This window comes from Lepidochelys olivacea, assembly GCF_965140295.1.
Source record: "Lepidochelys olivacea isolate rLepOli2 genome assembly, chromosome: 14".
Lineage (NCBI taxonomy): Eukaryota > Metazoa > Chordata > Testudines > Cheloniidae > Lepidochelys > Lepidochelys olivacea.
The window spans coordinates 6,324,238-6,343,453 of record NC_140424.1 but is presented as its reverse complement, the minus strand read 5'-3'; the positions used below and the strand labels follow the sequence as shown (position 1 = coordinate 6,343,453).

The 19,216-nt window shown below is 43.3% G+C and overlaps 1 protein-coding gene across 1 annotated transcript in view; it reads right to left on the bottom strand.

Moving 5' to 3' along the window:
• LOC311530233 (uncharacterized protein) overlaps nucleotides 1-19,216 on the bottom strand; it is a 128,330-nt gene continuing 109,114 nt past the window's right edge. The window contains exons 68-80 of the mRNA XM_084646698.1: nucleotides 18,303-18,386; nucleotides 17,476-17,567; nucleotides 17,211-17,331; nucleotides 15,408-15,525; nucleotides 14,496-14,587; nucleotides 12,798-12,976; nucleotides 11,796-11,871; nucleotides 10,546-10,640; nucleotides 9,350-9,469; nucleotides 8,522-8,662; nucleotides 6,469-6,548; nucleotides 2,779-2,834; nucleotides 1-1,957 (exon numbers count right to left, since the gene is read on the bottom strand). Of these exons, the coding sequence (XP_084502824.1) occupies nucleotides 1,859-1,957; nucleotides 2,779-2,834; nucleotides 6,469-6,548; nucleotides 8,522-8,662; nucleotides 9,350-9,469; nucleotides 10,546-10,640; nucleotides 11,796-11,871; nucleotides 12,798-12,976; nucleotides 14,496-14,587; nucleotides 15,408-15,525; nucleotides 17,211-17,331; nucleotides 17,476-17,567; nucleotides 18,303-18,386 (1,353 nt within the window). The 3' untranslated portion in view covers nucleotides 1-1,858. The remainder of the gene's footprint in view (nucleotides 1,958-2,778; nucleotides 2,835-6,468; nucleotides 6,549-8,521; nucleotides 8,663-9,349; nucleotides 9,470-10,545; nucleotides 10,641-11,795; nucleotides 11,872-12,797; nucleotides 12,977-14,495; nucleotides 14,588-15,407; nucleotides 15,526-17,210; nucleotides 17,332-17,475; nucleotides 17,568-18,302; nucleotides 18,387-19,216) is intronic.

Genomic DNA, 19,216 nt, shown 5'->3' with positions numbered 1-19,216 from the left:
TAAGAATAGTAAACTATGCTTTATTGAAGGAAGGAAAAACTTAAGCTCCAATCTGCGCGGGGAGCCCCTAGGACACGCAGAGGGGCTGCAGGGGACTCTGGCCGTTCGGGACAGCTGACCAGGCAGGACTCCACCAGCGGGGAGTCCTCTGCGGCGCTATATTCTCCGCGCTTATCTCGGGGTTACATGGGGTCAACAGCTGGTTACATTCTTATATATAGGATTTATGCTTATTACATAAACTGACTTATTTACAGGCAAAAATATGCTGAGCTATGCTACAATGTCTTTTGGCAGGGTCTGTCGGACAAAGTTCATTGAAACTGCCTGCATCCTCCGCTTACATCCAGTCGCATACTCAGTCCACCCCTTAGCTCCTCGCCAATCTTCCGCAACCTTGCCCCTACACTCCACCCCTTGGCGGACTGAGGTGTATTAGTTACTGCCATCAGCGCACTTCGAGCGCGCGCACTGGTTTGGGGGTCAGAATGTCACTCTGCTTAGCGGGTTCAGTCCATTGCAACAGTCAAGCTTAGAGGCCACATGTGTGTCATGATTCAAAGGAGCTGTTGCTAGGTACCGATGGAGGATGGTGTTTCTGGCTGTTGCAGCTATTTAAGGTTCCAGCAGTAGTGAGAAATCTAGAAAGTCCCTGACATGTAGCAATTCCAGTTGATGCATACAGCTATTAGGATTTTATTCACTAAACCTGTAAACCATGTGAAGTTGGAGTTTGTACTTTATCAATGACTCATACACAAGAACTACCAGTAATATTGCATTGCTTTCTAATTTTTTGTCATTGTCTTTGTCTCCTACAAATAATGCTGATGAGACAGAATCTCTCTCTGACATCAGCTCTGTTCTTCTGCTGATGTCCTTTTGGCACGTAAAGGAACAGCAAAACAGTACTACCATTAACATCCAAGAGGAGAATGTTTTTTTTCTTCATATATTTAACAGGTCTCATAGCAAGTAACCTGAAGGTCCAATAATATAAAGAATACTCCAAAAATGAGATCACTCTGGCAAATTGCTGATAACAGTGTAAAAGCATCAGACTCAGTTAATAGCAATCACATCTCCGCGGCAGAAGATTGTTGATTCTAGTCCCATATAAGCACTTCGTCTCACCGAGAGAGATGACACTATTGCTGTACTGTTAAGTGTGTTGCTCCATTGTTGAGAGATCTCTCTATCCATAAGGTGAAAAAACTCAGGACACTTACAGAAAGAGACAGAGATTATCAGTCTCACTGATGCAAATCTAAATAACTCAGCTGCAGCCAGAGGACTAAAATCATAATCAATCTACTAAGAAAGCAAAATCAGGCCCAGTATATCCAATCACCTGTACATTGTTCATCCCTGTAATACATGAATCCCTGCTGACAGGTTTATGCATGTCGTCACTTCACCACCAGTATTTAACTGAAAACTCTGTAATGTGTTTTGTGTGATTTGTGTGACAAAAGGGATCTCAGTTCAAATTTCTGAGCAGATGGCTTTTTAAGATTCTGTTCTGCTTTTCTCGTATTTGCAACTGCAGATGTATTGAAATTGGACTGATTTTGCCCGTGAGCTCCCTCATCTTCTGTTATTGGCGGCCAACCCCATTTTTGGTCCTTGGCCAACTTTCTAATGCAGTACCATGTGTCTCAGAACATATTCTTTGCTCCAAAAGGAAATGTAGCCATAGCCAAATGTAATTAATCAAAAAATAGTTTTCATGATGACTGGCTGAACTTTCCTCTCCTGACATTACCATAATACAATGTTAGTACTGGATATAACATAGTATGTAATTGTACATGCAGATATTGTTTGTAGCAGAGATATAGGACTGTGGTGCAGAGCTTTAGTTATCATCCTGCTGAAGGAGTTTCCATTCTGCTGTACTATCCAGATTCATATCAAAATCCTCTTTCTCCTGCTCTCTTGAAAGCTCTAAGAACACCTGGAATGTGAAAGTTAAAGGAAGGGTCTAATTAATTCCCAGGATTGGAAACAAAGAGCTCAAACAATTTTGTTTTAGATTTAGATGTATTTATCCAACAATCCAAAAGGCACAAAAAGAGGTTGCAATGAAGAGAGAGACATGGCATGAGACATTGTTTCTGTACTCTAACCCAATGAGATGTGAGCTATCAGAGGATGACATAATTCTGTTAAGTGGCGAAGAAAAACCAACACAGGACCAAATTCTAACATCAGTTACAACTGAGCAAACTCACTGATAACCACTGTTTTGAAATAACCATGGTTTTGAATGCTTGTACATAGGTGTCATTTGCATCTGAATAGAAATTCCATATCAAATCATAAGGCATTGCAATAATTATTGTTCTGTGCTTCTGACAGGTACACAGCATAGACAGTGCTGAGATGACAACCTTTATACTACTTATTGAGAACACCTCTCATTTAGGAGGCAGTGTTCCTAGTGCACAGGGCACTGGATGGGGACTCAGGAGACCTGACTTCAATTTTTGGCCCTGGTTCTGGTTTGCTGGGTGACCTTGGGCAAATCACCTCATCGCTCTGTGCCTCAGTTTCCCCATTTGTAAAATGAGAATAATGATGCTGGCCTCCTTTGTAAATCACTTTTAAATGTCCTGATGAAAAGTGTGGAGTAAGAGCTAGGGATCATTATTATTTGGACTGATCCCCACATGGACATTCTTTAAAATATGTTGGTTACCAGGTTAAATATGTTCATTTTTACACATTATATTTTCTTGCTTCTGTCTCAGAAATATTATAAATAGCACACTGTACCTGTTCCAAAGTGGACTGAGAAAGGCTGTACTCCTCCAGGTCGAAGGTACGTTTAGCTGGACAGAAATGAAAACACATTAGAAATCTCCCCCAAATATATTTTATGACTTTAAATAAAGATTCTTCAAATGTATGGTGAGTCCTTTTTGTTTAGTTCTCCTCAGACAGATGCAGAGAACACAGCTGTGCAAGCAACTGTCTAGAAGTGCTCCCAATAGCCTGAAGACATCCACGTTGCAAAGACACCATCTCTGACTGTATGTAACAATGGATGGGGACAGCTGCTTCCCTATTTGGCCAGTCATGAGTGCTCCTCACCACACTGCAAGTCCCCTCAAATTCCTGTAAGTTTCCCCAGTGGTGCCCAGAACCTTGAGGCTCACAATTCAGTGTTTGTGGCTGAAGTCCTTTATGGGCCCTGCACATCTGACATCTCACAGAGTTACAAAACAATCTATGGCCAGCCCTGGTTACACAATACAGTTTAATTTTGGACGAGGTCTTGACAGTCAACGAGCACAAGATAGTACTACTCAGCACTGATTAGGCTTCAGCTGGAGTACTGTGTCCAGTTCTGGGCACCCTAGTTTGCTAAAGATCTGGACAAACTGGAGTAAGTCCAGAGGAGAATAAAAATGATTAAAGGTCTAGAAAACATGACCTAGGAGGAAAAATTGAAAACGCTGGGTTAGTTTAGTCTGGAGAAGAGAAGACAGAGGAGGGAAATGATCAGTCTTCAAGTACGTAAAAAGTTGTTATAAAGAGGAAGGTGATAAATTGTTCTCCTTATCCACTGAGGACAGGATAAGAAGTAATGGGCTTAAACTGCAACAAGGGAGATTTAGGTAACTGTCAGGGTAGTTAAGCACTGGAACAAATTACCTTGGGAGGTTGTGGAATCTTGATCATTGGAGGTTTTTTAGAACAGGTTAGACAAACATCTGTCAGGCCTGGTCTAGATAATACTTAGTCCTTCCTCAATGCAAGGGACTGGACTAGTGACCTGTCAAGGTCCCTTCTGGTCCTACATTTCTGTGATTCTATTATATACAATGCAAAGTTACACTGGAAATAAACCGATCAGAAATATTTTTCCTCTGCAAAAAACTGAGATGAGAATGATTTCTTTTTACATTTTGGTAAAAATATTTCAGCAGAAAATGTTGACATTTTGGTAAATTTCTTTTTAGCCCAATCTGTAAAACTTTAGGCCAAAACTGCCTTATGTAGGTGGGTGAGTGGGGGGTGTTGGTATTCTGATGAAAAAAATTAGAAATTGAGGAAAGCAGATACTTTCTGTTAAAAAAATTGATGTACATTTTTTGATCAGTCCTGCTGGAAACACTCAGGGTGAAATCCTGGCCCCATTGAAGTCAATGGCAAAACTTCCATTGTCTTCAGTGGACCCAGGATTTTACCTCCAAATTTTGCTATCTGTAGGATTCACTCTCAAGTTCTCCTGTATGTATGGACTAAGCAGGGAGACGGCACTCTGAAACCTTTGGAGGGGAGAGCTAAGGGTAACATTTCCCAGGAAGCTAAGTTCCCTTTTAAAGAGAGAGGGACACATAGATAGACGGACTTAGGCTACCAACTGTTATTGAAAGTCAATGGGACTTAGGTGCTTTTGAAAATTTACTCCAGGTGTCCTGCCTGTAACATGTGGACCACCAGTATAGAATCATAGAATCATAGAATATCAGGGTTGGAAGGGACCCCAGAAGGTCATCTAGTCCAACCCCCTGCTCGAAGCAGGACCAATTCCCAGTTAAATCATCCCAGCCAGGGCTTTGTCAAGCCTGACCTTAAAAACCTCTAAGGAAGGAGATTCCACCACCTCTCTAGGTAACACATTCCAGTGTTTCACCACCCTCTTAGTGAAAAAGTTTTTCCTAATATCCAATCTAAACCTCCCCCACTGCAACTTGAGACCATTACTCCTCGTTCTGTCATCTGCTACCATTGAGAACAGTCTAGAGCCATCCTCTTTGGAACCCCCTTTCAGGTAGTTGAAAGCAGCTATCAAATCCCCCCTCATTCTTCTCTTCTGCAGGCTAAACAATCCCAGCTCCCTCAGCCTCTCCTCATAACTCATGTGTTCCAGTCCCCTAATCATTTTTGTTGCCCTTCGCTGGACTCTCTCCAATTTATCCACATCCTTCTTGAAGTGTGGGGCCCAAAACTGGACACAGTACTCCAGATGAGGCCTCACCAATGTCGAATAGAGGGGAATGATCACGTCCCTCGATCTGCTCGCTATGCCCCTACTTATACATCCCAAAATGCCATTGGCCTTCTTGGCAACAAGGGCACACTGCTGACTCATATCCAGCTTCTCGTCCACTGTCACCCCTAGGTCCTTTTCCGCAGAACTGCTGCCTAGCCATTCGGTCCCTAGTCTGTAGCTGTGCATTGGGTTCTTCCGTCCTAAGTGCAGGACCCTGCACTTATCCTTATTGAACCTCATCAGATTTCTTTTGGCCCAATCCTCCAATTTGTCTAGGTCGTTCTGTATCCTATCCCTCACCTCCAGCGTATCTACCACTCCTCCCAGTTTAATATCATCCGCAAATTTGCTGAGAGTGCAATCCACACCATCCTCCAGATCATTTATGAAGATATTGAACAAAACCGGCCCCAGGACCGACCCTTGGGGCACTCCACTTGATACCGGCTGCCAACTAGACATGGAGCCATTGATCACTACCCGTTGAGCCCGACAATCTAGCCAGCTTTCTACCCACCTTATAGTGCATTCATCCAGCCCATACTTCCTTAACTTGCTGACAAGAATACTGTGGGAGACCGTCTCAAAAGCTTTGCTAAAGTCTAGAAACAATACATCCACTGCTTTCCCTTCATCCGCAGATCCAGTAATCTCATCATAAAAGGCGATTAGATTAGTCAGGCATGACCTTCCCTTGGTGAATCCATGCTGGCTGTTCCTGATCACTTTCCTCTCATGCAAGTGCTTCAGGATTGATTCTTTGAGGACCTGCCCCATAATTTTTCCAGGGACTGAGGTGAGGCTGACTGGCCTGTAGTTCCCAGGATCCTCCTTCTTCCCTTTTTTAAAGATTGGCACTACATTAGCCTTTTTCCAGTCATCCGGGACTTCCCCGGTTTGCCACGAGTTTTCAAAGATAATGGCCAATGGCTCTGCAATCACAGCCGCCAATTCCTTCAGCACTCTCGGATGCAACTCGTCCGGCCCCATGGACTTGTGCACGTCCAGCTTTTCTAAATAGTCCCTAACCACCTCTATCTCCACAGAGGGCTGGCCATCTCTTCCCCATTTTGTGATGCCCAGCGCATCTCACATTCTAGAAACTAGCATCTTTGAATATCAGTCTTTTTAGGAAGACTATCATAATGTCGGGTGATCAGAGCTGATGTCTGATGCTCTGACATCCTTCCAATAAGGCCTGCCTTCCAGAGGCACCCCTCCTGCACTGTCAGAAGCAGCCATTTTAGAGCATCCACAGGACTGCTCAACAGGCCCCAAAGTTGTAGTTCACAGGGCCAGAACCTCAGCTCGGTGTAAACTGCCATAGCTCCAGAGACTTTAATGCAGCTAGGCCTATTTACACCCACAGAGGATCTGGCCCAAGCTTTTTTGACAGAAAAAATATATAGCTTAAAATGTGGCTGTATTACAGAGATTCCAACATTTGACAGCACCCCTCTTACCTGCCTCCAAATTGAAAAAAGCCTGGGACAGAGACTGTACATTTTCCATTGGTATCTTATAGACCATCAAAGAGGGATACCTGAGAGAAGAAATGTGCAGAAGGTGACCAGAACGTTTAAGCAATGATTGGATCACAGTCTATACATACATGCGCCGAGAGAAGATTTCTGATGGCAAACCGCTCTTTAATCTAGCAGACAAAAGCATAACAGTGGTGCTGGAACAATTTGTATAGTGGGGATGCTGAGAGCCATTGAATCAAACTGTAAACCCTGTATATAATGGAAACCACTTCAAGCCAGGGTGCGCTGCAGCATCCACCGCACCCCTAGTTCCGGCACCTATGATAACACATTCCGGTGGCTGAAAGGTGAAGCTAGACACATTCAAAGTAGAAATAAGGTGCACTCTTGTGGTGAAGAGGGTAATTAACCACTGGAAAAACTTACCTAGTGATGCCATGGATTCGTCGTCCTCTCCTGAAATCGTTAAATCAAGACTGGATGTTTTTCTAAAAGTTATGCTCTAGCTCAGCCAGAAGTAACAAGATTGATATAGGAATCAATGGTAGGAATTTTATTTCCTGTATTATGCAGGAGCTCAGACTAAGGGCTTCTCTACACTACCCGCCGGATTGGCAGGCAGCGATAGATCCAGCAGGGGTCAATTTATCGTGTCTAGTATAGACTTGATAAATCGACCACTGAGCGCTCTCTCGTCAACTCCGGTACTCCACCAGAAAAAGAAGCGAAAGTGGAGTCGACGGGAAAGCGTCAGTTGTTGACTTACCGCAGTGAAGACACCGCGGGAAGTAGAACTAAGTACGTCAACTTTAGCTACGCTAATCGCGTAGCTGAAGTTGCGTATCTTAGATCGACTCCATGCGGTAATGTAGACAAGCCCTAAGTCAATGGGATTTTTTGCCAATGACTTCAAATGGTCCAGGATTCCACTCTAGATGATCATAATGGTTCTTTCTGATCTTAAAATATATAACTATGAGAAATGGGGTTCTCTCCTGTGAACACACATACCAGTCATCAGCCTTTCTACTCAGCTTGTATGGCATATCCCTTTCCTTTACCCTTCATCTGTTTTTGTTATTCAGATTGTTAGCTCTTTGGGGTTGGGACTGTATGTTGCGATATAGCACCTAATATATTAGGATATTAACGCAACATCATAAAATAATTTGTGGGTGGTTATGCATACAAGAGAAGCTGGGGTATTGAAAGCACTTGTCCACTCATAGTAAAATTAATTCGTCATGGAACTTGTATCCTTATTCAAATTAATATCAGTGGATTCAGAAGAGAAATATTAGGAAGCTAGGTTTTTTTGCATTGGAGTCACATAGAGGAAGACTCTAAACGTTGAATGATTTTACAAGGGTCCCACTAAGAGAAAGACGGTTGGTTCCCTGGAGAAATCATCTTTTTTATTTTACTAGTATGGAATGTCCAACCCCTAAATGGGATAGTTAGAAAAAAGTAAATAATGGACATCAGCTTGGAAAATATTCCCAAACTGATCAAAATTGTTTGGTAGAACAATTTCTAAATGTACCTTTTCAAAACGTTAGTCTTTCTTCCGAAAGTTTATGTGCTGTCCAGCTTTCAGTGTGGTATTCCCTCTCCCTCCATGAGTGACCCAAGAAGTATGTTCCATCATAAGGTGTGCATACTAAATTGGACATACTAACTTCATTACTGTTTCCTCTGGCCCTGATGATAATTAATACTCTTCCTTTTTAATAATCTTTCTGGGCCTATTGTTGCAACCAATTGCCACTCTTTGAAGCCATATTCTGGACTGGTGAGCAGGAGGTGTTGTAGATGGGCTCAGTTGGTGTCCTACCCTCTCCAGCCTATCATCCCCTGGCTTTGTGGATGCTGGAATTCATACACCTCACACACAAACTCAGATCTCTAAGTTAACCCACTGTTGTGCCGATTGCACGTAAATTCAAATAGCATCCAAGCCCACTATGTAACCCCTGCAGCACAGAAGCATTTGCATTGTCAATAAAGCTCCAGCATTCTTTTAAGTTACCGTTCCTGACGTGCTGCAAGTGGGAAGATTCGTGTAATCTCTGCATGGATGAGATCAACTTGTTCTGGGGCCTTCACTTTAATTTCCAGCAAGTAACCTTTGCCAAACTTGCTTTTCAGGTACTGAATGGAGCCGATACAGCTGCAGAGGAGAGAAGCACAAAGTGAAACACTCATCAATGGTTCTCACTACTCTCTTTTAATAATTGCAACCACATGATGTGAAGAAAGTGGTTGAATTCATTAGTTTTTCTATTAGTTCTCTAGGGGAAGGATTGATATTAGCTCAGATTCTTCCTAAGTCTATCTGTCTTCCAAGGGAATACATTTACTTTGTGTTTAAGCAACAGTATTCCTTGGAAGGAGCAGTATCTCTTGGCAAAATAAACTGGCAATGTGCAAGCACTTAACAACAGCTTTGCAACTGAATTTTGACAATATATATTTAATGCTGGTCCCTGAATTTTTTTTTAATCCAAAGCTGTATTCATTTTTGACACTTAGGCCTGGTCTACACTGCTGGGAGGGGAGGGGGGAATCGATCTAAGTTACGCAACTTCAGCTACGTGAATAATGTAGCTGAAGTTAATGTATTTAGATCTACTCACCGCGGTGTCTTCACTGCAGTAGGTTGACTGCTGACGCTCCCCCATCGACTCCACCTATGCTTCTCGCTCCGGGGAAGTAACGGAGTCGACGGGAGAGCGCTCGGCGGTCGATTTATCGTGTCTTCACTAGACGCGATAAATCGACCCCCGCTGGATTGATTGCTCCGGAGGTAAGTGTAGACATACCCTTATATTTCTCTAATGTGTCTGCTGCTGCTTACCGAAGCTTTCCAGACACCATGATGGCCACTCGGTCACACAATGACTCAGCCTCTTGTATGTAATGGGTTGTCAAGATGACTCCTTGTTTCTTATTTTTCAATGCAGCACGAACAGCTGTCCTGCAACCAAAAAGTACGTTTGATTTGCAATGTGTAACTCCTGTGAGTATTTTCCTGCATCGCTGCTCTGACTTCCAGAAAAGGCAGAGACATGTAACTTTCCTCCTACAGCTGCCCTTTTACAATAATGAAAGGAGAAACTAATAAGCTAACCAAAATAGCAGAACTTGCATGATCACTGAACCTTCAAAGTTCAAGGCCATTGGGGTGGAGAGCTAGGGATGACTTGCAGAGAGGAAAGACAGGTGGGGGAGGGGAGAGGAAGGACACAGTGAAAGAAGAGAAGGAGGGCTAGGAACATAATTGCAGCTTGAGGGTATCTGAGAAAGCAAAGAGACCGAGGCTGGTATGGTCTATTTTGTGCTTAGAAAACGATCACTGATATTTTCAGAGTGATCACAGGCAAATCAGGTGGGAGTCCAGGTGGGGGAAGGGTAGAAGGTCACACTAACAAGGAACCTAAACCTTTAGAATTGAAGTGCTCCTTGTTGGGTTTGCTCATCCCCCTACAAGTAATGATCTGCTACAGCGCAAGGATTGAAATAACGACAAAAAGGTTCCTACGGTTTGTTCTGAAAGCAAGGACCCTTTGGATGTCAGATTATTTTATGAGTGTGAATCAGAGAGAGCGGCCTAGGAGTAACTAAGTCTGGATTGAAAATTCAGACCCTCTCTCTTGCTACCACAGGGCTGGATTCTGTCAAAAGAGCTTCGCTCACTTGCATGGCTCACTAAGAGGTCAGGCAGCATTGCAAAACCTGAGTGCCGGAAACACAAAGGCTGCTCTGCTTCAAATCCTCCCAGGGCACATCACACACCTGACATGCCCCCCAAAACTACATGCCGCTTGCTGTGCAGGCTGCACCCCAAAACAAGTGTAGTAGGGGGTCCTCTCCTCTGCTATGAACCTCCATGAGGCCTTCTCCTTCCCTGAGCCTCGAAAGCTGGTCCCTCTCACTAACAGCGGTTGGTCCAATCACAGATATTACCTCACCCACTTTGTGTCTCTAACAAGCCCAAGGGGCATTCGAACAGCTGGCTTCCATGCTGCCTTCTGGACAGTTAGCCACACTCACCGCACATGATGTTGCCCCATGGGGTCCATTCCAGTTGACAGTTCGTCCAAAAGCACCAGCATGGGCTTGCCCAGCATGCTCAGTGCAAAGCATACCTGATGAGGGAGATCACAAAGTCAGTGGCTTTTACCTTCACTGCGTGCACTGGTCTCATTGGTAGTAACTGCCTTCACTCAGCATAGTCATAGCCAGAATGGCTCAGGTGGTTTAATGCAGGAACCCCCTTTTTTATAATGTGGCATGCACTTTGAGGGACTGTCAACATGTGGTGAGTGTAACTGGTATGAAGAAAGCAAGCTTTGACTGAATCTGCAGGGAATGAACAGGTCAGGCATGTCAGTGACACATGCTGAGGGGGCTTCTCTCACTCACGACATCTTCACCGTCTACTCAGGCTTCTCCAGTGATTCTGACACTGCACAGTAAGGTGTGACCCGCTGTCTGCTAAAGAAACAATGTGTAACATTTCTTTCTCCTTTTCCAAGATGTTCCAGAGAAGGGTGTGAATTCACTCCTTTTCATACCCCTGGTCTTTGGAGAACTTCAGATCCAGTTCCAAACTGCATGAATGGTCCCTCTCTCTCTACTGGGCTGATCCAAAACCTCAATCTCAAATGTCCCTGAACTCTAGAGAAGTTCAGATCCAGAGTTTTGGGCTCAGGTCCGTCTTTAATTAAAAATCCAGGGCAGGGACGCACCAACTATAGAGCAATGCACAAAAATACCACTTGAGGCAGCTCAGGCCTTTTCACTTGCCATTCCAAAATAAAGAATGATTGAGAGGGATCTTCCTGGAAAGGTTCATTCCCTTCTCTAGACACTACTGAATCATCCTTGCCAGGGCTGATTTATCCCTGCCTTATAGATAGGGTTGCTACCTGTCCAGGTTTTCCCAGGATCATCCCTTTTTTGAGATAGCTCTCCTGGGAATTCTGTACACATTGCCAGCTGTCTAGTTTTATAGGCTTGGGATCATTCCAGATGCCACAGTTTTTTGAACCTCTGAGACGACAACTCTACTTACAGAGAGTGCAAAATATTTGCCTTTTGTGTCCTCTAGATGGCACCCAATAGCACTGGTTTAATATCCACAAAGCCAAAAGCATTTGCAGGAAAAAAGATCCCCAAACTTCCTGAAAAGACAACTTGAAGTCTTCCTTCTGAACTCTTCAGGAGGGCCCAGGTGGAAACAGCAACTAGGAAGTGATTGGTTTTAGAACATAAATCACAGGAGAGAACAAAATCCACACCTTTCTGCTTATTCCTGCCGGTAGTTTCTTGGCTGGTTTTTGAAGATGTTCCTGAAGTTTCAGAGCATTCACTACCCTGGTGGGGAGAAAAAGTGAAATGAACCCATCAGGCATGTCTCTCCCTATGGAGCCACCTGAAGGGTGGCCTGCTCCTTCCTAGCCTTGAACCCCTCTGTCTGTTACATCATAATAATTCCTACAGCTACCCTTGTGATCTCACAAACCATCATCACTCCATCCTCTGGCTCCCTGCCCAATCTTCTCCAGCAACAATGACGTTCTCAGTCACCCATTTACTTTTTAGCATGTTTATTTACTAAAATATAATTGGCTCAAAACCACCCACCCAGCTATCCTTCCTCTTGTGTCCCCTATTTGTCACAGACCCTTGGTGTGTCTTGGAAATTAAAATACGTGCTGTGCGTACTCTACAGCACCAGCAAGCCCTGCTCCTGGGGTTCCTGGACCCTCCTATAGTACAAATAATAACAATAGTAATAACAATTTATAACAAACTGATACTAGTTAAAAAAAACCAAACAACCACCTTCCCAATTTTTCACTATGAAATTTCAAAACCTTGAAATTCTAAAATGTGAACCCCCCTGAAATTCTTATTTTCCTGTGTAGTCATTAGAAAACCTCTCCATTTTTTGCTAAATACACAAATATTTTTGCCGTTTTTCACACTAGTAGTTCCCATTCCAATGGCCAAAAGACAAGTGACCAGGCAAACTCCAGCTTTCCCAGCTGGGCCCTGGGTGCCCAATGAAATGCCTTACAGGGATTTTTTTAAACATTCCCTGCTTTCATTTCATTTAACCTGAGCAAGGGGGGAAAGAGCTCCACCTTTTCTTCTATGTCATAGGTACATGAATGTGATAAAGAAGCTGAACCAGAAACAGCTTTAGACAAGATGGGCGCAGAGGTCACTAACGGTGATTAAACACAATGTACATCCCTCCACCTGCCATGGAGGCTGGAATCATTTTATTTCTGTACCGTTTGATAGTAACAGCAGCATCTTCTTTTCTCATCCCTTTCACAGCAGCATAAACCTCCAGATGTTCCTGAACAGTAAGATTTGGCCAGAGAGGGTTCTCCTGAGGGCAGTACCCTAGGAAGTCAGTTGTGTCCTCTTCTGGTTGAGAAGCAGCTGCATCTGTCCCCTTCATCACCACCTGCACAAACAATCGGTTTATTCTGGGCTCAAAGGTAGAAGTGTTTCTTCACAGTTTTTAAAAACTCTTCTTCAACATGGAATCCTGCAGACCTCACCAAGGGCTCTGCAGGTTTCAGCTCTAATATGGCCCCACTATTTCAGCACAGTCAAAGGGAGACAGGGAAAAGAGGTAAAATGCAGTTTCCTTTTTGTAATGCTGTGGGGAAGGAGTGAAAGGAAGGGGGCTATAAGATTAGGGGTAAACTAATAGGAAGGAATTATTTACCATGTTCATGAAAGGGACCTCGAGAGGTCATCTAATCCAGTTCCCTGCGCTCATGGCAGGATTAAGTATTATCTAGGCCATTCCTGACAGGTGTTTGTCCAACCTGCTCTTAAAAATCTCCAATGATGGAGATTCCACAACCTCCCTAGACAATTTATTCCAGTGCTTGACCACCCTGACAGTTAGGAAGTTTTTCCTAATGTCCAACCTAAATCTCCTTTGCTGCAATTTTAGCCCACTGCTTCTTGTCCTATTCTCAGAGGTTAAGGAGAACAATTTTTCTCCCTCCTCCTTGTATCAACCTTTTATGTACTTGAAAACTGTTACGTCCCCTCTCAGTCTTCTCTTCTTCAGACTAAACAAACCCAAATTTTTCAATCTTCCTTCATAGGTCATGTTTTCTAGACCTTTAATCATTTTTGTTGCTCTTCTCTGGACTTTCTCTCATTTGTCCACATCTTTCCTGAAATGTGGTGCCCAGAACTGGTCACAATACTGCAGTTGAGCCCTAATCAGCGCGGAGTAGATCGGAAAAATTACTTTGCATGTCTTGCTTACAACATTCCTGCTAATACATCCCAGAAAGATGTTTGCTTTTTTTGCAACAGTGTTACACTGTTGACTCAGATTGTTCTGCATTTTCAGGTCCAGGATGTGGACAAATTGGAGAAAGTCCAGAGAAGAGCAACAAAAATGATTAAACACAAATGAATACATCTCAGAACTGTAGCAATTAGGCTGCAGCACCCAAATCCAACAAGTCAAGCTTTTCCCACCGTGTAAGACAATGTTTGGAAACTAAGGCTGCACGACTTTGATGTCATTGCTGCAAACTTATTGTTGTTTATTATACGTTTCAAACTCTTAGGGTGAAATCCTGGCCCAGTTGAGTATGTGTACATTGCATCTGGAAGCGAGCTTCCCAACTGGGTCTACAGACTTGTGTTATCAGGGCTCACGCTAGCATGCTAACAATAGCTGTGTAGATGTTATTTTGATGTTGTGGCTCAGGCTGGAACTCAGGCAACCTCCCGGCTTCTTTTAGTGCTTTAGCCTGAGTCCCGCAAGCGTGAGTCTGTGGGCGTGGGCTGGAAGGCTTGCTTCTAGATGCAGTGTAGATATACCTGTTGAAGTCAATCGATCTGCTGCCATTGATTTCAATAGGACCAGGATATAACCCTGGAGTTTTCAGCTTTCAGTTAGCATTCAGAATAGACAATTCTCCTTCTCCTCTTTCCAAGGTTTCTCCTACCTGTCCAGCAGTTAGGGACGTGTCTCCAATGATCACCTTTAGAGTTGTGCTTTTGCCAGCCCCATTGGGTCCAAGTAGCCCGAAAACCTCACCTAGAATAAAATGTACAGATGAATACCATCTACTGGAACTGCTAGCAACTGTACGTCACTACAAAAGAGAGGGGGCAGAACCAGGGAAATCTAACATTTTTGCAAAGAGTTGCAGCTATTTTTCTCTACTGGACTAGTGCCTCATGCAAATGGTTTGGAATATCGTGTAGAAGGCTTTTATGTTTCCTGAAACTGATCCACTTGATGGTCTGCCATTTGTGCTGGCGGTACAAATATGTACTCAAATCTCTGAACTGGTGATAAGATAGAGAAGCATTCCTGGGTCACTGATTTAAATTCCACCTGGGTTGGTAGGGACTGAAGTTCTCTACCATCTGATGCTTGTTCAGCGGCCATTGTAAACTCCACTGATAGGGCCAGTCAAATCCCTATGATCAGATTCCAGTCACAGTTACACCTGCATATGTCTGGAGAAGTCTACAAAATTTAAGACTCCCCAGCATAAATGAAATCAGAATATGGCCTCCAGTATTGAGGTGTCTATATCACAAAATCAACCATTACTATTTCCATAAATATTGGCAATCTTAACAGAGAGATGGAGGACCGCCAGAGGTTACACACCCATCTAATTCCATAGGTTAGGTTTGAGAAAAATTAGCCAGGTAATGCGAGGACACTTGCAATAAGCCCCTACCCAAAATTACTTGATTTGTCATGCTTGGTGCTTGTGATAAATAGAAGACTTCAGTCACCAGTGGTGTTAATCCAATAACTTTCACAAGCTCTAAATATTCTATTAAACAAAATGCATAACATTGTTTTAAAAACCTCTAGTGATGTACTTGTTTGTTCTGACCTTTTTTAACGCAAAAGGAGACATTTCTTGTGGCAACTTTCTTCCTTTTCTTAAAAATGGAGCTGGCCTTCTTGTCTTTGTATTCCTTGCGTAGACTGTTGACGCTAAGGATTGGTCTCTATGGAACAAAAGCAAACCACCATCACTTTGATAAAATATATGGCTGTATCAGATATGGCCCAATCTGAGAAATGAATGAAAGATGATCAAGAAAACTGTTCCTTCGAATTCATTTGGTATCACAAACCCTCCTCACTTCCTTCCTCTGCTGACATTTTAAAATTTCTAGTTGACTATTGTTAACTATGTGGACTTGTGGATTTATTAAGCACAGTTTGAGAAGCAGCTATCTATGGCTCAACACCCAGCTCTGAAAATGCACATGGTAAGAAAAAGTTGGATGTTTCTGAGGCTTCTGTGGTTGGTGGCCTTATTACTGAAAAATCATTTATGGACATCACTTGTCATGAGCGCCATTCAGGAATTTTCTGCTGGAATGATTTTCTGGCAGAAATGCAAATTTTTTCTTGGTAAGGGATCCCCTTTTCCAGGCAGCGCTGCTTGTAACTACGGCTGGTTGAAAATTTTCCATCTAAACTTCTTTTCGATGGCAAGTTGGGCTTTCAGATAAATTAAAACGTTCATAGAAAGTGTCTGATTTCCTTGAATATTTTCAATTTTTCATTGGAAAACTGGAAACCAAATAATTTTTGTTTTTTGGATGAAAACTATTGTTTGACAAAAAGTTGAATTTTTCTGCAAAAAATCCCATTTCCCAACTAGCTCTGCTTGTGACACCAAGAGCCTGTTAAATGTTTTCCAGTGTCCAGGGCCAACTTTAAGCACAAAGCATCTTGAGGCACCGCCCAGACTCTGCCAATTCACAGGCTGCCCTGCTCTTCCTGTCTGGCAGTAGGATGGAGCCACCATCTCTTCTCCCTGCCAGTGACATCAGCCAGAGGAAAATAGGTAATATGTGAGAAACTCTCTTTAGCTTGTGTTTTCCCCATGACCAGGAGGTATTTTTGGATAAAAAGTCTTGAGTAAGATTAAGCAGCTCCCTTGTGCTCTGGCTCTAGGGTGAAGACAGGGAAGACTCACATAGCATAAGCGTAATGCAGAAATGGATGGTTTTACTGCAAAATGAAATATATAAAGAGCTAGCATTTAACTGCACTGTGCTCTTCGTAGATCAGAATGAAGGCCTGGTGAAGATTAAGCAGATTTAAAGTCAGGCTAACTGCTATGCATTACGCTGTAGTTTACAACTACATCAGCAAACGTTTTATTACAGAAGTCTATAAAATTTAAAAGAGCCATCAGCATAAATGAATCAGAACGTGGTCCCTAGTATTCAGGTGTCTATATCACACAGCCAATCATTACTCTTTGCTTTAATATTGGCAATCTTAACAGAGAGATGAAGGAGCGCCAGAGATTAAATACCCATCTAATTCCATTTGATATCAGGTTTGATAGCAATTGGCAGGGTAATGTGGGGAGATGTGCAGCGTGCCTCTACCCAAATAATGTATTGTCATTATTTAGGTTGGACATTAGGAAGAACTTCGTAAGTGTCAGGGTAGTTAAGCACTGGAACAGATTGCCTAGGGAGGCTGTGGAATCTCTGTCATTGGAGGTTTTAAAGAACAGGTTAGACAAACACCTGTCAGGAATAGTCTAGTTATTACACAATCCTACCTTGAGCACAAACTAGATGACCTATTGAGGTCCCTACCAGTCCTACATTTCTATGATTCTATGATTTCGTGTTGGATGCACATTCTCCTTATTCATTTTTACCTCTTCCTGGTTCTGACAGGTCATCACGCTGCTGGATCTCATTCTTTCAGCTTGAACATCTTCATCTTCTCCTTCAGACTCTTCAGGGTTTTGGCGGAAGATCTCTTTCCTTGGAGAAATTCTACAGAGAAAAGAAACCAAACTCAGTGTTCTTGAAGCATATGGTACAGAGGCAGATTTCCACATGTAGCTCCTGTGTCATGAACACCTGATCTATTCAGCCCAAGGCTCAATTCAATTTGTATAGATTCTGTTTTGCACAGACCTGAAGATTGGATCCTCTCTCGTAGTTTTTCTTCCGTATTTCCACTCCAGACATCGCAGAATGAAAATAAAAATAATACAGTGCAGGTATGGCTGGAAAATAAGCAAAAGACAATGTGTGAAATGCTTGGATCCATTGATGTCAATGGCGAAACTCCAATTTACTTCAGCAGAGCCAGGGATTTTACCCAAATACTTCTTTTCAAATTTCAGATTTTAGCATCCCATGTGAAGATAAACGGAGTGCAAAAAAAGACAGAGGCATGGCCTAGCGATTGGAGCACAGGACTGAGAGCAGGAACAACCCAGATCTAATATTGGCTCTGACATTGACTCTGTTGTCTTGCCAGAGAGAGTGTGAGGATGGATTATAGCTCAGTGGTTAAGGCCCTCGCTTGGGAGGTGAAATCAGTTCTACCAAGGATGGAGAAATTGAGAGAGTGGGGGGAAGAAGGAAGGAGGAGGATGCTATAATGCAGGAGTGTGGAGAGAGCCTTCAGGAAGTGGCAGATGCACAAGGGTACTCACGCCCACATGAGAAAAATGCCGTGAAGGTAACGCTTGTGCTGCCCCCCCCTCAGGTAGCTGGAATGGATGGCCCCTCTTTACCAGTGAGATGTTGAGCCCTCTCAATTCCCCCTGAAGTCAATGGGGGGTTGAAAGGGCTCAGCACATCACAGGATTGGGCAGAGGATCTTTTCTTTTCTTTTTTTAAATCTCAGAGCAGCAGTGTGAGAAATTTTCTGCAACGAAACTCCATTCAGCAAGAGGAGGGCATTGAAAACAGGAAAACTTCACATCATCTTGGAAATGGAAGTTTGTTCTTACTGCCAGGCTAACAAGCAAGTGGCCTTTGCTCAGCATCATTTCTTGATCATCTTCCCAGGGGTTAAATAAATGGTCTGACGACACCTGCATAAGGATAAAACAATTTACAGATTAGAAACAGCAACAATTTCCAGTGGAGAGTAAAAGTGAAAGCCTACATCCTTTGAATGTAAGATAAGATTGAATTTATCCCTCTGTGTTTAAACACATATGAGCTCTCCGCAATGCTTTTGGTATCGTTAGAGAGAGTGTACGGGACCTTCCTAGACCTCTGTTTCAAAGGGGCTTTACAGTTTATCATTTGGCTGCACAATTACTCAGCACTTCATTGGTTTGGCATGATTGGACTCACTCCTATAACTCAATGAGAGATCAAGGTGATGCATCCCTGAGCCTCCTGCTTCCACCACATCCTCCATCTTCTCTTCTATCTTGCCCTCCTTGCTTCCTGTTTTCCTCCCACCACCTTTATGTTCTCCCTTCTTCCTTCCACATCCATCTCCTACCTTTTCTTACCCCCACTAGACCCTCATCCTACCTTTCACTGCTCCTTTGCCTTCTTTTTCTTGCATCCGGCAACCCTTGCTCTTCCCTTCATCCCCACCATTCGCTGTCATCCCCTCCACCCACTCTGCCAGTCTCTTCACCTCTAACTTCCCCCCCACCCCAGCTTACCCTCTCTCCTGATTTCTCTGGAACGCCCACCATCCACAGTTCCTTTACCTCCCTCCATCTCTATCTGCAGCTGCCCTCTAATGGTGGCACTCTTCCCACAGCCCTTGCCCCGTGTCATTTCCAAAGAACCATCATAGGGCCACTAGATTTCTCCTCTACTGCTATTTTTAACCCTTCTCCAATCTCACTTCTCCTCCTGCCTCATTCTTCTCTAGGTAGATGTGACCTACTGCCTCCCT